This window comes from Corvus kubaryi, unplaced genomic scaffold, assembly GCF_017639235.1.
Source record: "Corvus kubaryi isolate FWS band 111438036 unplaced genomic scaffold, C.kubaryi_AGA036_p1.0 37385, whole genome shotgun sequence".
In the NCBI taxonomy this organism is placed as follows: Eukaryota; Metazoa; Chordata; class Aves; order Passeriformes; family Corvidae; genus Corvus; species Corvus kubaryi.
Genome location: NW_024581127.1, coordinates 18,524,786 through 18,547,091, shown reverse-complemented (window position 1 = coordinate 18,547,091; position 22,306 = coordinate 18,524,786). Strand labels below are relative to the sequence as shown.

Here is a 22,306-nt window from a genome sequence, read left to right as displayed (position 1 = left end):
AAGGGCATATGTGACTGGCATCATATTTTAATAATGCATGGAAGAGTTCCATTCACATTTATGACAATATTTGTTTATTAATCAATACAAAAAAACATTGGTGCAAGAAACAACTGGTAGAAAACTGCTTTTTTTATCAACAATTTTGTGACATATAACTTCAGCTTTCTGATTTTGGTAGTTCACACAGTGCTACCTTCAGAAATATGTTAACATATTATTTACAAAGAGAAATTAGAGCTGCCCTATGAAGGAAAATTACTGGGACAACCTATGCTTTAGTTTAGTGTTTCACAGGTGTACCAGAGACTTCTTGTCAGACAAGCTAGCAGCCTTGTGGAAAGTTCACAGAAGCCAGGAAGCTGTAAATTCAAACATCACTTGTTTTTTAGCCACCCCTTGTATTTCAGTGTGCTTTATAGTTATGACTACTAAACAGGGACTCACACTCTTAATTTTAGCAGCAGATGAGTTATCAGTGTGATCCTCCTTTTTACCTGATAAATTCATGGACCCATCTGTTGAACACAATCTCTTCTGGCAGGATGGAAACAGAAGCTACTTCTCAGATACTACAGAGTTAACTGTCACATGCATGAGTACACTATCACCACCAGGAAAGTGGGGAATGGATTAAACCCTTGTTTTGAGCTGTCACAAGAATAATCAACTCCAATCACCAGTAATCCAGTATTCATATCCCTTCTGCATAACATAAATAGAAGCAGGATTATGAATGCATTACATTCACGTATAACTAGGTGAATCTCTGATCTGCACTGAGTATCTGGGAGGTGATACAAGATTAAAAAGTTGGACTACTTTTCTCTTACACTTTTTTAATATCCAAAAGTAAATCTTTCTGGAATTTTGGTAGTACAGCTAGAGAGTTTTCTTTGTACTTCTTGCAAAAATCTGCTTTCACTCACAAAGGCAGGCGGTTCACTGGTGAAAAGCTGTGCAACCGTCTTGGGTAAAGGAGGACCTTGAAGTAACAGAGACTAACAGAGATGTTAACAAAAGTGTGAAGAAGAGGAAATAGAATCACATTTTCTAAATGCTCAGCTGCATGTTTGGATAAGGGACTTTCATCCAGAGCAGAGTTTTGTAGTACATTTGAGATTTTTTTTATCTGTTTCTTTTTGGCAAGTAGAAGAAATCCTACCTGGAAAAGTCATTCAGATCAGTCAAGCTATTGCAGTGCTCCAGCTGAGCCTCTACTCACACATGCCACAGATTTAGGGATGCCAATGAAGAAGATGCCATGACCTTCTCTCATGTGGCAGCAGTGGACTGAAGGTCTGCTTGGAATATCCCCTTCTTTGGGGTGCCGTGAAAGCAGAGATCTTGCTGCTTCCCAGCTGTGAAATATCTGGTCTTGAACTGCAAAGACACAAAAAGTTAAGCTTCAAACAAACCCTCAACACCCGACCTTTCAGGAAGTTCAGTTCTCAACTGGAACTCTGCAGCTCATTTTACATAATCCTTTCCGTATTCTTCCTTTTAAGGAAAACAACTTTGTGGTGGCCTTGCAGTCCACTTGCAAAGAAAGAAATTAAGTCCTGTTTTCCTACTTTTTGTCTTTACACTGACAAAAAGAACAGTGCCACTATTTCCACTGTTATCACACAGAAATCCATTAAGCATTCTACACATTGTGAAGAAATTTACACCTCCCCTTCCCTTTTCCTACTGGGAATTTTTGGTAGCATGGTAATTTATTTCAAGTGGAACAGAAGCATTTTTGTTTTAGTTTTCTTTTCATGTCTAGAAGTTAGAAGTTTAGTCCAAATGTAATAATGGTTTATAATCCCTATGTCCACACTTGCACTAATGTCAGCAGCATACTTTTCACAAGAAAATAATCTTGAAGAGCTTGTTAATAGGTTTACAGTAAAAGGAAAAGCCCCAGTGTTTGGTTTTAGAGCAGATTAGAATTGTAGACAGCTAATAAAAAATAAAAGCGTTCCTATTGGCTTTGGGAAGATATTTTCACCTATTCTGGAGCTGCAAGTCAAAAAGGAAAGCCTCAGGAATGAAAGCCTGGCCAAATTGTGGGTACCTGCAAAACCTCCTTTAATATGTCAGAATTCCAGACTTTACCTAAGCTTTCTGTGTCATCCCCTCCCCCCAAAAAAACTGTGTCCTAAGCCCATATAATTTGACCTAATGGAAATGAAAACACAGCATTACCTGAATGCAATGAATTGGACCCAGATGAGTCAGGGATGCACTGGGGAATCGGGAGTTTCCTGACCTGTTGCCCCCCAGGTCTCCTGTATGGCTCAGTTGGCTTTGGAGCTCTTGTCCCCCCCTCATCGGATCAAACCTTCAGCCATGGCATAGAGTTAACCAGTGTCTATCAGCAGCAATACCAGTGATGGAAAACCTGTGTCCTGAAAAAGAGAATACCTCTCTCAGAACATTTATTTTAGAATATTTTTATGGGTTATATTTAGATTTTGTGTGCTCTGTGCAGAGGGGTTTGCAGGTGACAGAGGGGTTCAAATGCACCCTGCAGTAACCAATAGAGTTTCCATGGGCCCTCTGGGAGCAGCAGATGTGACTTTGACAGAGTCATAGTTACAGCATTTCTTTACTACCTGACAGGATTTTTTATCTGTTTCCAGTCCTGAAGAAATCGCTGTGTTGTAATGTTTTGACTACAGGGCATGAACATTATTGCCAGCTATTGGGCAGAATGTATAATTATTAACATGATTGCAATCTACAGCTCAGTGAAACAGCTGCCAAACTTTCCTTGGGATTCATGAACACTTTGTTCTCAACTATTATAGTACAAAATGTGATAGATATGAGCATTATTGATGTCAATTCTTCTTTCGATCAAGCAGCTGTAGTAATGGGAAATGTTATCCTAATTCCTGTATGTTCTGCACATGTGGTTAAACTAACGACCTGAAAGTCTGCATTTATATACAGCAACTACAAAGTCAGTAGAACAGATATTTTTCCTTTCCATGAGGGAGAAGAATAGTACCACATGGCTATGATTATGAAAATGAGATTGAAGTAAAATCCTGAATAGGAATACTTGAAAGTTTAAGAATACCTATATTTGATTTTGAGCCCTGGTCATCTCTGATTCTGAAGAGTTACAGCATGTTTGAAAAGCCTAGAATATTTTCCTTTTATTTAATAGTCCTGTTGTTCTGATATGTTGGTTTAATCAGTGTAATTTGTATTACATTGTAAATGCTTCTGAGTTATTACTAAACCACCCTTCTGACTGTGGTTTTACTTGGCAAGAGAACATTAGTCTTATTGTTATGCATGACCTACTTGGGATCTCTTGTAAAATTAAAAGTATAGTAGAAGGAATAACAAGAGAGTAAAACCAGTGATAAATGCTAAGAATTCATATAAGATCTGAGTGAAGTGCAGACTTGTAATAACTGGTGTGTCTCATCTTTGACTCATGCCTCTGTGTTTTCACTACATTAATCATGCCAGAAGGGTTGTCACTTCATATTTGTGAACTGTGAAGGTCCGTCAGGGCAAGGGCCTGTTCATGTTCCTGGGTTACACATCGGAAATGACTGTGATCGTTATCACTTTGGGCACAGGGACACTGTGTAGAAATTTGCAAACAAAAGTAGCAACTTAATCAGTGACAGACTGAGCCTGACAACTACCCTGCTGCTTCGTTGGGAATGTGGGAGCAGCACGGCTGCCAGGACTCCTGGATCACCAGAAATATATTCATATTTAGATTATCCAAAGGACATATCAAAGACATCTGAATAGTTTCTTGCTACTAAAAAAGAATTAAAACTGTTCTGCTTCACTATTAGTATAATGATTTGAATTTGTATTGAAGAAGCATGAGCCTTAAACAATTACTGTCTAATTGTGGCCATTAAGTACAACAGTTGCAAATATATGCGTGGTGGCTCCTGTTTTCCCTTGTAAAACCAGATGTATTTTCAAATTTCTCCATACAAACTGCCCATCTCTTTGTCTGCCAATCCATTTCTAATATTTGTCCCCATTCCTCTATCATATGTTATGTATGTCCTGCATGAGTGCTCATGGACAGACTTAGTAGTTCATCTGTGAATTTATTTGTCCTATCTTTGTTAAGAACATCAATAGAAACTGTACATCAGCCATAAAAAGAGAAACTACTGACAATGAGTTAGCAGACATGTAATTGAAGGCTGAAAACTTCCCCAATTTAGCTCATGATTTCGTGACTTACAAAAGAATGCATCACAATAACATTGACTTCCAGGAAGACCTGTGATTATGATAAACTGAAGTAGGAGGGAGTATTCTTGCCAGGTCCTAGAAATAAAAAAAGGAAAGGGAGCAAATTGCTTCTCCTAAAGTAAGGCTTTGGGACAGAAACTCTTCCATCATTCCTTTTCATTTGTCTCCTCTTTCAGTGACTTAACTGCAGGACTATCTCCAAAAGATTTTTATTGTCAGATTTTCTTTAAATTTAAACATTTGAAATGGCTTTTATTCTACAGAGTTATATTAAAATAGAGATTTTCAGTCCAGTTTTCTTGTTATTACTGCTGAGTTTGTGCTCAGTGCTAAGCACAGAACAGCCAATTCTGGTCTTTGTTATTGCAATTCCAGTATGGTTGTTCCTTTAGCAGTTAATGGAAATAAAAATGCTCATTCCCACTAGAGAAACCACAGTCCTACATTTTTCATTTAGAGATTGTGGCATTCAAGAAGTAAACTCAGGGCAAGGATTTGATCTCTGTAATCATACCCTGAATCTCACTCTAACAACTGGGAATGAAGGAGATTGTATTAGCACATGTTTACTTAAAGGAAATGTGATTGCTCCCTTTCAAAATCTCAAGAGGAATGTAATGAAAGGAGGAACCAGAATTGTCTTTATATGCTTTGGCTGCTCTCATATTTCCTATTTAAATAGAGGCCTTATCTTTCTATACAATTATTAAAGCCATAAAAGGATATATACCTTGAACTATGTAATTTCAGATAAACCAAGAAAATTTTATCTTATTAAGTTTCCTAGTCTATGCTACAGGCTTATATAAATACATGGTATTTCATTGCATTGTTTAGAGACTCAGTTATTTCCACTGCTACTTGTAAAACAGTTTTTATAATCTATTTGGTGGAATTAACTCATCCTTATTTTATGTATACATACATGTATGTGCATATGTAAATATATGCTCATGCACTGAATATGTGACAGTTTCAGTCAGATTTTTATGCATTTTTCTGAATTTAATAATTATTGGAAGGAAGTATTTAGCAAGATTTTTATTTATGTATTTTAATACACTGACATGTATGAAGGCAATCAGATCCATCAGCATGGGAAGAAACCAAATTTTTGAGGGCTGCACATATTTTGGCAGGACCACCTCCCTGCTATGCAGTTGCACATTCATTATAATGCTGAGAATTGTAGGTATGTCTGGAGGCACTTAGAGATTAATGGGTATATATAGAATTTCAAGAATGGGAATAAAAGGTGTTAGAGTTTGCACCAGCAGTTAACTTTTTTATAGTGCTGTGGGAAATTGAAGCTCTTAGTTTACTACTACAGATATTTCTGGAAATTTCATTTATTTGTGCCTTAAAATTACAACGTGATTCCAGCAGAGATGTATCAATATAATTTTTTAATGTCTGTATTAAAACTAAGGTAAACATTGCCACATATCCAGAACATCTATCATTAAAGTGCTTGTGCCCAGATTATCATAATAAAAGTTGAGAACCATAAATACAGCCAAAATTTATAGGACACAAATGAACATTGCTGCTTACATACATTAAACCCCATAATTTAAGAGATAATATGTATACACTCATGTAAATCCATGCAGATAAATACTGTGTGTGAGAATATATAAACTCTTGTCTTGATATTAATTCCTTATTGACTGAAGTAGTTCAGCAGATTTCAGGTTTCAGTCTCCCTGGATTCTGCCGGGGAATGGATTTTACAGCACATAGAGGTTTTACTCTTTGCTATATTAGGTACCAATGGTCTTTCTTCAATACAAACTAGAATCATGGTGTTGTAGAAAAATGCTGAACACAAGACATAAAGCATAACAAAATAATATTTGCCATTATTAGGCAAGGGAAAGGAGGAGAAAAGGACAGTGTTCTTGATTAAAATATTAGTATTCTGTGTAGTCTAGAAAGGAATTTTATAAACATTTTTCTCTAAATAAGATATTTTGAGGTGAGGGATCTCATTTTCTTACAAATATCTTGTCCACTCAGCTGGTTTACCTTGTCAGAGGTTTCACTGAGTCAGAAGTTAGTAGCAGGATTCTCTGCTCTCACAGCAGACCATGAACCATGCTGTCAATGCAGATGTGTTCTGTTTCTATTTTTCCATGTGTTTTGAGGTAAAGTTAGCTGCATAAACACTAATTGTGGACACACAGTGCTTCTGCACTTTATCAGTTTTTTTGAACAAAGAAAACCCTATCATGATTCAGTCCTTACCAGGTGCCAGTGAGACATCATAAGATAGGGTGTGCACAGTATGATTTGAATTTCCTGTAACAATCAGACTTGAGGAAGCTTTCATTGCTCCCTATCATGTAGGAAAAGATCTGAGATATGTTTCAGTTGTCCTCACCAGCACGTGATTTATGATAGAAGCACACACTCAGAGGATGTGAATACAGAGTGTGCAGGTCATGAGTGGTTAGTGTTATAAGATTGGTGGGATGCCTAGAGTGGATATTTTGTGTATCTCTCTGGATGTAGGTAAAATTAAGTAGCTGCCTGGAACAGTGAGGAAGTTGTTTTATGGACCAGGGGATGCCCTTGAATTCCTGTAGCCCAAGTGTACTGAAATTGCTGTATTTTCAGTGGTTTCAGTGCATCTAAACTTACAATTTATGCCATTTAAACTTCTAATTTATGCTTTCAAAAAAGATTAAAAATTAAGACTGTATTGGCAGTCAGCACTATGATATCATGTACTGGGTCTTCAGTTGACTGGGAGACTTCATGTCAGGTTAATGAAAGGCAGAAGGGTAATCTGCAATATGCACAGGAGAGACAAATGATAACGAAAAAGAATTTTTGATTTTTTCATCAGGAAAATCCTAAGACAGAGAACTGAAGAGCTGAAGGCAGAGCATATGGCAATGAATAAAGAGATTCACCTTCTGTTGTATATATATATATCTATACATATAGAGATATATATATATATAAAATAGGAAAATAAGAATCTCATTGAAGGACTAGAACATAAAGCCATTGAGTCTTAATTTCACAACATTCCTCAGAAAAGTGTGCCCATATATCATAGTGATGAGTGTCAGAAGCCAAGCAGAATTAAAAATAGATCAAGTAGTACAATGTTAAATCATTATACTCTCTCCTATAACAAATATAGATTCCAAACTATAGTCCAGCTTCCCAGGTTCACTGAAAGTTTAGACATAAGCTGGCAGAGCAATATAGCAACCAGAACTATTTATGCAGCTTAAGATTACACTTTTGGAGAACCATACGCAATGCAGCAAGGAGATATTTCAGTGAAACTAATTTCAATTATAAGTCCTATGTGCATAAGCTAGGAATGAGCCAAAACCATGTTTAAATATTCTTCTACACAGTTGTTGTTCCAAAATTAGTGTTTCTGAAAAGTAGACCTCACCAAAAGTATCTTTGTTAAAGAAAATTAATTAGTACCACACTTTCATAGAAAACTATCTTTGTACAAAAGCCCCAGAGATGTTAATTTGTTTAGGATGATATGTCAGATGTTGCATTTTCTGTAATTATGTCTTCCCTTTCAGTGTATGTTGGGGATGGTTCATATTTTCAGTCAACTGTAAAACCAAGTGAATTTAATTTATAGAACTAAGTGGTTTAGAAAAGGTTGAGAAAGAAAAAAATTTGTAAATGTCAACATTCGACAGGATAATTCTTTGAACCAGAAATATTACCAATCAGTAGAAATCAGGAACATATTGTTATGATTTACTTGTTATAAGAAGCTTCCTTGTGGGACCCATTTAATCATGTTTGATATGATTCTCGATTATGCTGCTTATTGACTTTATTAAGCCTTAAGGTTAAAAAATTAGTTGTATGAACTAATATTCATACAAAAGTAATTGAAATTTATTCCTAAATGTTTTATATGCTTTTGTAGAAGAAGTAACTAATTGCATTTCAAGACACAAATTTCATTCATAAAGATTTTTGGGGTTTGGGTCTAGAAATAGCTAAACTTTTAGAATGACATAAAACTTCAAAAACAAATTGGAAATATTTCTTGCCACACATTTAACGACGAACTGAAATTCATATTTGAATATTACACTATTGGGTAAACTTAGCCAGGGCTGTCTTTAAATATCTTGAAATAAAGAATTATGTGTTGCCCATATCTTGTATTTCTATTCATAATAAAGTACAGTAATTGATAAAAAAAAATACTTCCCCTTCCAGTTTCCTAAGATTTTATCGGGATGCCATACAGCATATTCTTCCACCATATTCTTCCATCATTATCTGTTACTGCCTGATACATTTTATGTGCTTTACTGAATAACATAAAATGGTACAGAGATGCCAAGACAACACTGACACAAGCTTGGATATCCACAAATTGATTGATTTTTCAGAGATCGCAGTTTCTAAAGTAGCCTAATAAAAGTAACTTGAGTTTAAAAAATGTCTGCCAATTTATAATTGCAGAGCTGGTTCATGTAATAATTTCTCAGATGGTTCTGCAGAGTGCCTCCCTATGGAGGTGTATTCATACATTCAGAAACTTCCTCAAAGAATGTCCTAATTTTATTGATTTGGTCTATCCAGAACAGTTCCTTTTATTTGTATCATTGTGGGTGGCTTGCTTTACTTGGTTTGGTTTTTGTTTGTTGTTTTTTTTAAATTTTTGTGGTTTTAATTCAGGAGACTCCTCTGTTTACTTGACTTCCTTCAAAAAGTTTCATTAGGAGATGAGTCTTACAAACCTCTTAGTTCAATGGAGATTTTACTATTGAGTTTGATTTCAAATATTGAGCCTGCAAGCGTAGGTCTGAAACAGTAATTAAAAAATCTAGGAATAATGAAATCAATATACTATATTGAACTATAAAGAACCATAAAATGACATAATTTGTCTGATTTTTACCTGAAGTATTCTCTATAGTGATGGCCTTTTCATAGATTGCTCACAGAAGAACCCCTATAAGTATTTTATTACCTGTACTGTTAGAAAACTCTTCACCTAACGTGTTAAAATTGAACTTCCATTACTGAAGCTTCATGGATGTGGAAAGCAGGTCATTCACGCTCCCTGTGCATTATTGTGTTAGTTTAGTAAGTTCTTTTCTTGTTATTCTAAGTCTTCCTAGATTTATTTTCTAGATTTATGACAACTCTTGGTCTTCTGTACACTTTTCTGAATAATGTACATCTTTCTTGAACTGCAACATTCAGAACCGGGAAAAAAAAAAAAATTGCTGTAGGCCCTATACTGATGCTGAATGCAGCAGAAAGATTACTTCATTTGTTTTGGAATCATCTCATACATGTGTTATCCCTGATTTCTTCTGACAAAAGATGTCTGGTCTTTATCTGAAGGGGAAAACCTGCTTGATTTGGGTTTTTGGTTTGTTTGTTTGGTTTTTAGCTAGCTGAAAGATTCCTCTACATTCATAGCACAATTTCACTGAAGGTTGCTATAAACCCAAGCCCAACCTCCATGAGGACAGATGTCATTAGTATATTGGAAGTCAAGTAGAGAAGAAATCTCAGTATCAGTCAGCTGGGGCTGAATCAAACAGTGTTTGGTCACTGCGTGAGGAGAATGCAGCTGTGGTTTCACTGGTCCCAGTGGAATTGCATCTATTGGGTTATGCCTTATAGCCAGACAGTAAACATATGATATGCCAAAGACTCAGACGTTCAAGGAATCAAGGATTTAAGGAAAAGTATCATTTATGTGTTTGGAACATTTGGTTTGGAAAAAACAGTCCAATGTTCCAGTTCAGAAATGAACATATATTCCCTGCAAGTCATTGTTTCTTTCTCTGTCAGGAACAGATTTTGGACAAGCACACTATTGTGACTGAGACTTGAGATAGAAAAAATATCTGAGTAAGAAGTCAAAATGATGAGTTGCAATATTACAGAAACTTATGAAAATGCAAAAACAAGTACAGAATAATTGTGCAAGTATCATGCTAATATTTACTTTTATTAACATGCAACTGAAAAACTAACAGGCTTATTTTCTTGCTGCTTTAACACTAGAAATATGGGTGCATTGAATTGAAAAAAAAGGAAACATAGTTTTTACAGCCAGTTCTCCTCAAAAGTGTTTGACTACATATGTAGTTGCTAGATTAGTTTTCTGGTTCCTCTTGGAATTGGAACCCATAAATATATTTCATAACCAATATGTTTCATAACCAGTATATTTCATAACCAATGATTTTGTGAAAGCCTCATATACCACATATCCCAACATGCTTTTCTAGGAGTCCAATTTATGTAGCAGTCACTTAAGGCTTTCACTTCAGCTTGCAAGGCTGATTTCATAAATTTACTGAAGTTATCAGTATGCATCCTGTATCACCTTAATGTAGGTAATCAGTTAAGGTTGTTTCAAATGTGGTACAGATTAGATTTTTAACATTTGTGCATTGTTCATTGCCTTTATGTACCATCCACATTCATTGTCCTTGATTCCCAGTAATCATACATGGACAGAAATTGTGGAAGGATTGTTGTTCTCTACTCACTGGATTTGTAATACAAGACGCTTGAATCATTGTAAATTTACCATTTTATCGATATTTCCTCATTGACAGATAGTTTGTAGAATATATTTTTAATAAATGCAATATTAACTTTTACAATACACAAATAAAATAACTTTTCTCAGTGATAAGGTCTTTCCTAACCCCTTTCTGCTTGTTCAAAAGTCAAAGAAATTCTAAAGTATTTTATATATTTCTACTTCTTTAGAAGTTTATTCCCACTAAGGCTGTTTTTGTATTTATAAAACACAAATCACATCAAATGTCATTTTCATATCTCACTCCCCGAGGCATTTTGTCACTGTGGGGAGGTATGACCTTCCCTCAAACAGGAAAACAAAAAAGAAGAATTGAGCTTTCATTGGTTGTATTGTGGTGTAGCATTGCTAGTACATATTCGTGTTTGCAAAGAAAGACAACACAAAACCACTCTTACAAAATGACACTGGTCATTGTCTTGCTATAATTCCAAATGATGTGCAGTCTGTGGTAGCAGGAGAACAGTCTATTGTTGCTTTAACTTGTATTCTTGTTGTAAGGCACTGTATGAAAACATCATCTGGATATCATAAGAATTCTTAACATATAGTTGTTACCTGGGACCAACATTATTTGATCAAAGTAAAAGCTCTTATTTTATTTATAAGCCATCTGCCACAAAAACTTATCATTTACACAGACACTAAGTTAGAGTTTCCATTTTAATAGTGCCATTAGTGTTTGGGTGGTTTCTATGAGATTATTCAATAAACATTGTCCAGAAAAGGCTAGATACTTTTAATATATAATCCTCTGGAATGTTTATTAACCAATAACACTGAGCCTTCTGACAGTTTTATTTCTCCGAATGTTATAAAGTTCTTATGCATCCCACTGGTAATTCAGCATTACCCAAAACTCCTCTGCAATGTAATGAGTCTTACTGAAAGCAGATGCAGCTAAATTAATAGCAAGGACATAAATTTACTATGGAAACCCATAGAGTTGGAGGGGTGGGATGAGGGGAAAAGAATGCAGAAAATAATTCTGTTCCACTGTTGCAAAAAAAAGTAGCTGGAATAAGTAGATACAGTAATTTAAGGACTTGTTTAATTCAGAGTCTCTGGAGAAATTGAATTTAACTTAATTATAGGATGAAGGAGTTCTAAAAAATGACTTAAACCCCTAAACATTCTTGAATTTACTTCTGTGAATATGTTTCTATGTGTCAGATCTTCTGGGGCCACCCTGCAAGGATCCTTTTATCACCTAGTAAATAGATGCTATTGCTCTTAAATAACCACAAAGAAAGCTCAGTTCATACGCTTAAAACAAGGCCTCCAAAGAAGGGGAGGCTTCAGATGAAACTCCATGCTTGGTCATAATGAACCTGGTAAATTGTTGGCTTCCTGCAATAAAAATAATAGGTGAAATCTTGGCCTGCTGAAGCCAATGGGAATTTTGGCATTGATTTTAGCAGGGCCAGTATTGCAATCAATAAATCTACTGAGCAAACTAAAAGAAGTAGGTGAAGGAGGGAAGGGGAATTAATGTAACAGAACCCCTATATTATTTCAGTCCTTGTTCAACCCTCCTTTGCCTGAGTGAACTGCTCTTGATACTCCAGAGATGTGCTCACAGAAACTATTGGTGCTGTTCTGAACACCAAATATTTACAAAAACATTTAGTGAGCAATTCTGAAACAGGAAAGTCAGCTTTGTTGTTATAATGAGTCAGTCTCAGATTCAATCTGAGGCTATTTTAGGGGTGAGTATCGAGTGGAAATTGCCAAAGACTGGATACCATGGGGACAGTGTTAGACTGGAATAATTAAATGTATTAGTTATCCAATATGCCTCAATCTATGGCTGTGTTCTTGCTAGTCAAAACTGCTGTACCTCCACACAGATGCAATCACAATCACAATCCTCACTGTAATGTGAGAAAAATATACATTTCTTTTTTTATTTATACCCCTATCTGTGGTCTTTTTATTTATATGTGAAAACAGGTAATTTCTAATTTCTGATGTGTAATAAATGCAGTTACCATATTTTTTCAGGGATTTTCAGAGGCATCCATTGCACACGTGCACCACGTGCCCCATGTACAGCAAGGCAGTTTCAGAAAGCTGCAGGCTAACAAATCAAGCACTGTATAACCACAGCACAGACATGCTCTGTTCTTATCTGCAAACAAAAGACATTGGATGTGAGGAAATACGTGTGTTGGTAACCTGTCGTGAGCAGTGCCATGACTGGAGAGCCCTGTGTCTCATTAGGAAGTGAAATTCATGGGAGAAACTGAACTCCTTATTCAGATGTTCCAGAAACAATCTCCATATTCCGGACTTGAATATGGAAAAGGACAATCATCCAGTTTATGGGGCTCATTCACAAGGTCTATTTGCAATCAAGAGACAGTTTGGGGGGAAAAAACCCAACTGTTTAGAAAACAATGAGAAGCAAAGGGTGACTAAAAACATTTTATGAGAAAGAGTTATACAGGCAAAATACCTCTGAATATAAAAGGATGTTTTAGAAATGCAATGGAACAATAGAATCTCCCTTGAACCAGCTAAATATCTGTAAAATGCCTCACAGTAAAAAACCAAAGCATTAAATTTACATTGGGAGTGGAAAATGGTGACATCCATTGTGGACATTACTTTGCAATACACTGTTTTCTTTGGCTGTTAAATCTCATTTAAATTCTTATCAAAGTATTAAAAAATAAATTTTACCAACCCCTTAAAACCACTCTGCAGGTTTTCAGCCCAGAGTGGTTACCTGGCAATTCAAGTAAACTTTTTTATTTTCTGCGACTGTAGGACATCCACTTTAGTTTTTACCATGATGGTTATTGTTTCTTCAAACTGGGATAAACAAACAAATAAAACATCAACAACTGTCTTATGCAGAAAATATTTTACATTGTGGCAGTGTCTTATTTCTGTAAAAATCTTCATAAAATTAGTAGGTGCACACAAATGAACAAACTTGTAATAAATATTTTGTGAGCTCAACTGAAGTGACATGTTTGAATATCTAAGAGTAGTGACCCCTAAGCACAGGTATACCTACAGAAAAAATGAAAGCAGCTGTTCTTATTAATCACACTCGATATCTGACTCCTGCTCCTTTTTGCAGTCTTTAAATCAACTCCATCTGGTTGTTACTATTTGGTGGTGCCACTTACCTTCCACAGTGAAACATGCTTGCTGTTACAGAAACAGGTCGAATGTGATTAAAAGTATTAGGTTAAACAGTTGTTGCTTAGGTCTGAAATCAGCTAGCTGTAAAGAACGATAATCAGTCACAAGACCAAACTGAGGACCAAATCTTCACTGAGTCTAAACCAGCTGGACTCCAACTGATTATTTCTGTGGAAGGTATTGAAAACTATGTTCTGGGCCACCTAACTTTATCTCAAAGCTTTATGGAGCACATCAAGCCAGAATAATGCTTGTATAAGTAAGAAACAATCTCACCATACTGTAGACTGGCCCTGAGTTTGTGGCCTGCTGTGGCAGGGCAAGGACACTGTCAGCTAGAAGGGAATGATCCTGCCTATGTAGATTAAACACACTGTAACCAAAAGAACCCCTCTCTGGGGTACTCAGTTTATTTGGAGGGTCCTAGTTCAGATTCTGTTCAACAATTTGCCAAGTCAAACCAAATATCAAGACCACAAAAGCAAAAGAACAAACTAGCTTTCTATGCTTTTGGGCCAACAACTTCCTGCTTTTATTGCCATGATAGTGTCACCATTCCTTTACAAACTTTTGATCTCAATTAAACTAAGCTGTGTTTATTGCTGAGTTTGTGAAAAATTTTTCTGGGGACTCAACCAAACAAAAAATCATTTTCCTGAATGACTGAATGACAGACATAAACCAGGGGATGTAGGATGCGGTAGGATCTCTTCCATGAAAGACTCACAAGTTACGATGTACAAGTAGGGTTTGATGTTTTCCTCTGGTGTGCTTTGCTCTTTTAGGGGTTCATTTTGAAGCTGCCGTGATATCTCCACAACAAGTGTTCACTGCAACCTTGACACAGATAAAGACAGGGCCTGCTCCAGCCCATGCCAGCAGACCATGTTATTTAGAAAAATATTGGGACTCTTACTCAGAGGGGAAGATAGTCAGATCCCTACCCCAATAGTCATATGGTCAACTGAGACTTGATCCCCCTGCAAATATTAAAATTTCTGCTTTTGACAAGAATGCCATTTATGACACCAGAATGCCTAAACAGGTGAAAATATTACAGCTACAACCTCTTCTCTTTTACAGCTTGAGAGCTATATTGTAGAAAACATGAAATCAGAGATGGTGCAGCTGCAGCAGAACGCTGTGCAGAACCACACTGCTACCATGCTCGAGATAGGCACCAGCCTCCTCAGCCAGACAGCAGAGCAGACAAGAAAACTCACGGATGTTGAAACCCAGGTATGCTCCCAGAGTGGTTTTCAAAAGGCTGCTAATTGCAGAGAACATTTCCCAAACTCTTTCCTTTCTCATGCATTACCACAAAAAGCATTTCAACACAGGGGTCCAGGAAACACACTTTGCTTCTTGGTACTGACAGGGTTGATGATTGACCCTTGTTATATGTTTTTCTTTTGGTTTAATTTGGTTAGTATATTTATCTCTGTGTCTGCAACAAAGGTAGGACTGTCCAGGAAACTAGATCAGCACTTGCCTTTCAATAAACACCTACCTACTGTTGGTGATACAAGTGCCGGGCTAAATAGTGAGTGACAGGCTAAAACATAGCTTTTGATCTTCATTGTTGTTGCTGCATATCGATCATTTCCCAATTATTCAACCTCTGTAGGACAACAAAAAAAGAAAATTTCAGATTGCTCTGTGAATGTCAACGATTTCAAATAGAAATAAGGCACTGAACTGCTATCACAAAAGAGAGAACACGGGAAAGCTAAAGTAGGAGCTCTATTTGCAAAATAGCAGATGCAACACTTTGACTTCATTCCAAGTTCTCTTGCACTTTTCTGGTTTAAGCATGCTTTGTAGGAGTGCATGCTTGAGGCATGTCTCTTGTTTTTTCTATTGAAATGAAGCTTATTTGGCAGACACCTTGCCTTTTTCTGCTGGTCTAGTACTATTCTACAGTAAGCAGAGTGCCAGAATATCAGCTGGTATATATCAGTGTAGCTTGATTGAGTTCATTTGCACCAGCTGAGCAGCTGAGGTTAAAAAAGGATTTAGAAACAGTTTTTGACAAATCATCAAATCAGAATGAAATGGTTGTATTATGCTGCTATAGCAAAATAACCATGACAATATAAACATTAATGTTTTTAATTTTTCCTTAAGGTGCTAAATCAAACATCCAGACTTGAAATTCAGCTACTGGAAAATTCCCTGTCCACATACAAGCTAGAAAAACAGCTGCTACAACAGACACACGAAATCCTAAAAATTCATGAGAAAAACAGGTAAGAGTGAGTAGTTGGTCTCTTTCTCTGTTCATTACAAAGTGGTCTGTGTATGCTTTGTTTTAAGCAACTGATGAAATGAAAGGAGCAAATATAGTAAGTGGACAGCATAAGCAATATTTATGAACTGACTTAAATACCTGGGGTGTGAACTTACACTATATTATGTACTGTATGATAAATGTAAACTGATTTTTACCACTTTTCATGTTCACCTTAAGTTTACATCTTACTCTGTTTCATGACAACTTAGTTGTATGACCACAGTTCCTGCAATCAAAAAGCATAGGTATAGCTTTCAAGAGCACTTTCAAGTAGAAAAATATTAATAATAAAATATGAGATTTTCAACTGCCTTAAAGCGCATCAGAAAGAGAAAATCGTCAGTAGTTCACCTTTCTAATTTTAATGGATACAAATATACGGCCTATAGAAGGATCTCTCTCTCCTTTTGGACTCGATTAGCTATAGCATACTTGTAGCCATTCTCCATTTTAAGAAGTCAATGGTAAACATTTGAGGTTTATATTACAGCTGATGGAAAAACTATTTAGGAACACAACTCTTTAAGCAGCAAAATGAGAGTTGGGAAGCAGTTCCAGTGTCCCCTTTCTGTAACACAGGGACTCAGCACCTGAAGTCACTGAACTTAGCAATTCAGTATGTAAGAGAGCATGTGTGGTGAGCTGACCTTGTCTGGGATGCCAGACGCCCACCCAGACTCTCTCTCACTTCCCCTTGTCATCAGAACAGGGAGAAAATACGATGAAAAGCTCGTGGTTGAGATAAAGACAGGGAGATCACTCATCAGTTACTGTCACGGGCAAAACAGCCTTATTTACTACCAATTAATAACAGTGTAGGATGGTGAGAAACAGAAACAAACCCAGAAAGACCTTTCACCTCTACGTCCCTTCTTCCCAGGGTCAACTTCACTCTTTATTCTTCTATACGCCTGCTGAGCAGTACAAGGGGATGAGGAATTGGTGCTGTAGACAGTGCACAACACTTTGCATCTCCTTCTTCCTCATGCATTTTCCCTTCTCCAGCATGGTTCTTTCCCACAGGCTGGAGTCCTTCAGGGTAAGATTGCTCCACATGGGCTCTCCGCAGGTGTCAGCTTCCTATGGGATCCTCCATGGGAAATATCTGCTCTACCATTGTCTCTCCCACAGGCCACAGGGTTATACCTGCTTCAGTGCCTCCTTCGTTCCCCTTCTCTGACCTTGGTGTCTGCAGCATTGTTTCTCTCCCTTTTTCCTTCACTCTTCACACTGTACCCTGACTGGAGCTCCTCACGCTGTACAGCTGACTGGACCTAGCTGTGGCCAGCACAGGGCAGCTCTGGCCTTTCCTCACAGCAGCTGCACCTGGGCACTGGCATCCAGTACTGTGGGAAAAGCTGCTCCCCTTCCTGACTGCCCTTTGAAACATCCAACATACTGCTGCCTCTGTAAGGGACAGGTGTGAGCAGGGAGAACAGGGAGTGCTCTGACTCCTCAGCCCCACTCTCAGCTCCCTTCTGGAAAGAACAAGTGTGGGGTCAGTCTGACTAGGACTAAGGTTTCTATTCCCTCTGTCTACATTTGATATTGAAATAAGGCAAACAGCTTTAAAGATGAGGCAGACACTGAAGCATGTGATACAAGCTGTAGAGGACTGTTTTAACTGAGATCAGTCAGTCTTCCAAAGAGAGCAGTGCGATCCTGTGCTGCTGGACAGGAATTGGCAGCTGAGGCAGAAAAACCTTGCCCAGGGTTGTGCCTAAGGCAGACTAGCACCATAGTGGGCAAGAGGCTACAGGGTAAAGAAGGAAAAATACCGGTAGTGATTAAAAATAGAAAATATTGTTACAAAGAACAATGTTTTTTAAAAAACAATGTGTTTTTTAAATGTGTCTAGTTGCAAAGCGGGTCAAATAATATATCATTATTGCTACTGATTATGAAAACCTATTTAATGTGTTTATTTTAAAAACTGTTTATAACTAGTAATTCCAGCAAATGTTATTCTGAAGAAACTGTATTACATTGAAAACCCTTGAACACCACAGAGGTCCCTCAACCAATCAGAAATATGAATAAATTAACGTGGGATTAACTTTGCCTTTGGTCATCTCAAAAATAACTAATTCACCTAAACTGCTTGTGTGGGCTCTCCCTGTAATCCACAGAGAGAGTGGGTATGGCCAGGGGGCAGTTCCTTCTACGTATTTTACAAATCTATTTCAAAATGGGATTAATTTAATCATTAGTTGAGTATATAAGAACTTGTTCTTTTATCCGCTGCAATACGGTTAGCAACAAAATTTTGTTGTCTGCTTAAGAGATTGAATCTTGTATACTAAATCGTTTGGATTTATTTATTTACCTTAGGAATGAATAAGAGTAAAAAGTCTTCATGTCACTAAACAAATAAGTCCTACTTGAACTGACCTTTGACTTGGCTGACATTATGATAAAATGGTTTTTGAAAAGTCAGAAGAAAAGGAGGGCTATTTTTAAAAGCACGCTTTTTATTGTTTGTCTCAGAGGTATAGGTATTTGCAGATGAATGGAAAGGCACACAGAATTTCATCCTATAATGAAGCAAGGACCTGGCATGCATTGTGTGGGTTCTTTTAAAGTCTCCTTGGGACTGATAAAATTAGGGAGAAGGCTGCGTTATGATTACACTAAAATATGGATCATCCACTCTTGTATCATCATCTACTCACAAAGAATTGTGTAGTCTTGGCCTTGCAGGTTTCTGATGTTGAAATCAATTATATGTTTGCCAGGTTCACTCTGGGACAAATCTTGGTGATTTCAGCAGGTGCTAGGCTTCTGGACATGCCAAAGATTTTAGCTTGCTTAAATTGAAACAATATTTGCAGATTCCTCATTAGGCTGTGTTTAGTAGCTATTTGCAGTTAAGTTCTCCTCATCCCTCTCCATGTAACTTTCACACCAATAAATAGAGAAAACTCCTGTAATCCACATTACCTACGTGAACTGCAAGCTTTTTTGGAAAGGGTCTTTCTTTTGCAGTAGGTTCACAGCACAGTGGGAACTAATGTAGGAGCTACTGTCTTTGCAAAAACAATCAAAACAGATGGTGTAGTGTGGGCTGATAAATTCTCTGTGCTAAAATTTCCTCTATATAAAGTAACAATAAAGATCTTAATCACTTTCAAAGAACTGATTTTTGGATGAAAGTAATGCAAAATCTTACAGTAACAATAACTGATCATTGATGTACTACAGTAACTTGCTTATTATCCTTAAATGTAACTAATGGTGCTTTTCAACAAGGGAGCAGTGCACGTTCTTTAGATTAGAAATACGTCTATTCTTGGCCTTTCTCTTTACTCCCTGTCTCTTCTCGGAAGAGGGGCCAATTTTTTCTTTTTATTCCACTGAAATGGAAGATATTCCATGGCGTAAATAGAGTCACATTTGCCTTAGAATCATGTTTCTATTGAGTGTTCTCATGCCATAAATAATTTAGTTTTGTGGGTTCCCACCCACTATAATGTAAATGGTGGTTTCTTCCATTGCCATTTTTTTCTCCCACAAGAGTTTTCTAAATGCTATTTTGATTTATTCTTGAAAGATTTCCCTTCTTAAGTGCCTTATGAGCCCCCCCTTTTTTCCCCAGAGTGTACCAGCTGCATCTAATTTATAGTGTGCAATTTCTTTCCATATGCAAGTGTAAAAAACCTTCCTATTTGCTAAAATGAAACAAATGAGGAAAAATATAATGGAATTCTGGATCTTCCATCAGAAAATAGTGGAAGTGAAATTTAAATGCAAAATCTTGCTTGAACCTGCAGAAAATAATGCTAGATGAACACGTTCATTACAAGAATTGTTGTATGCTATAAAAAGCAAGCACTCAAGAATGGTTCTTGAATGTCTGTCTGACTGTGTGAAAGATGAGGAAACACAATATGTCTGGCAAGTTTTATTTTCAGGTTGTGCATATACTAAAAAGATAAATACCGATTTTACATGTCACTTATGTAATTTCAATGGAATTATCTTGTCACTGGTATAAAAAGTAGGCTTATGGGTGCTAAGTGACTTGTTACTTTACTGGCCCTGAGAAATATGGGGACAGATATTCTCATATTTCCTTAAACTCATTAGAAATATCAGACTCCCAAGTATGGGTGGTCAGCACCTAAATACATAGGGAAAATTTCACTCACCTTAAAGGAAGTACAAAGAAGCCATCTCACTGAGAGAATAATATTCTTGCACTCAAAAGTAGGCACTGAAATCCTGTACCCATTTGTCTTCTCACAGATATATAATAAAAGAACCCTACATATGAATGGCCAAGTAACTTTTTTCTGGTGTGACTTTACTTGTCTTTAGTTATAGGTTAACAAAGTATATGTTTTATCTGTATGTTTAATAAAAAATAATTTTTTTAAAGATTATTTTAATGCAAAAGATGTCGATCTCCAAGGTCTGGTCTATATCCTGTTCTCACATGTCTAAACTGAGGATTCTGAGAACAAAGATTAAAAAAATCTCTTGAACTTCTGTGGTCTGGAATGGATTAGTGAATAAACTACCTACCTTATAAGGCAGATTGTCTAAACCAGACTTTCCTTCCCCCTTTGACAGCTACCACAGGGTTTCCTATATGTTCTACTTCATCACCTTTCAAAATGACAACAGCTTTCACTAGAAGTCATTCTTTGACTTCTGTTATGGTTATTCTACCCTCTCCAGCATTACTAGAGGTTTTTTTCTGAATCAGCTGGACACAGCACAGTTGCACTGAGGCACTGCACCAAGTCATTCCACAGGCTTATACCCGACAAAGTCAAGACATCATTTGTATCATTGAAAATAGATTCCTAGCCCCACCACTAAATTTGTTTGGGTTTGGGATGTGCATGTGTGTGTGTTTGTGTGTTTGGTTTTAGATTAATTTTCTCCTAGATAATGACTCCAAACCATCATTGTCCAATGGGTAATATTGGTATTTATTCATGTTAACAACACTTGTTTATTCACAGCTTTATTCTGTTCCCCAAATGCCTGATTTATTTCCCCAAATTGAAGGCTCCAATTATAAAAAACACATATACATGTTTATGTGTGTGTCTTTATAAATAAATATACAGATATTTATATGATGTTTCTGGTGAATGGTGATTTATTTTTATTGTGTTTAGTTCTGATGAATGTTTCATCTGTCTAGATTAGTAATATTTTCAAAGATTTAGGCATTTCAGACATATAGGAATTGTATAGGAAATAAATACAGAAAACTTACTGCAAAAAAGAGCCATAACATTTTACTGGAAAGTGTTTTAAAAGAATGTTTCAGTCAGCCTTTAGAGGATGTTGGACTGATTGGTATAGAGACAGCCTTCTTTCTGCTTTCGTTAATATTTTGTGTCAGCAATCGCCATTAATGAAAATTCTTAAAAAACTTTTAATTTTAGCTCTGTCTTCAAAATGCTTCTTTAAAATATTGAGAAAATATCTTTAACAAGAACTCATCAAAGTTTTTTCTTAATGGTATTTGTTAGAGGTTGTCTGATGTTACAAAAAAGAGGCAACAGAGAGGTCTTTCAACAGCTAAAAAACCCTTTCTATATCTTTCTAAATTCTTTCAATTTGTTTCAAGATTTTTTTCAAGCTTCCTAGCACTTCTTTTTTTTTGTTTAAATTATCTATAACAAATGTTAATGTAACAATACAAATGAATAATTCTGGCCCTATTGGAGTCAAAAGCCCTAAGAGCAGCTTTTCTCACGCTATAGAAGGATATCTTCCTTTTGGAACAGACCAGTTCAGAAATCCCCAATCTATGTGAAGACTTTGCTTTTGTTCATTTGGAGATTTGACCAAAGTTTTCTCATTGATTCATAGTAAAACAAAAATGAATGTTTTGGACTTCTTCCAGGAATACAGGGAGTGGTCCTATCCTCAGGACTTACTTTTATCTGATATAGATTTATCGATATAGAAAGCTAATTGCATAAATGTATATGCATTCCTGAAAATAGCTTAGTTTTGCAGTTTATAATAAAAGGACTTTTAATCTATGTAGAAAACTAAAGGAATCAAGTGCTATGACACTTCCA

The 22,306-nt window shown here is 36.5% G+C and overlaps 1 protein-coding gene across 1 annotated transcript in view; it reads left to right on the top strand.

Moving 5' to 3' along the window:
• The window catches only part of ANGPT1 (angiopoietin 1), a 158,395-nt gene that overhangs the window by 55,866 nt on the left and 80,223 nt on the right, over positions 1-22,306 (top strand). The window contains exons 2-3 of the mRNA XM_042036371.1: positions 15,050-15,205; positions 16,094-16,215. Coding sequence (XP_041892305.1) covers positions 15,050-15,205; positions 16,094-16,215 — 278 coding nt within the window. The remainder of the gene's footprint in view (positions 1-15,049; positions 15,206-16,093; positions 16,216-22,306) is intronic.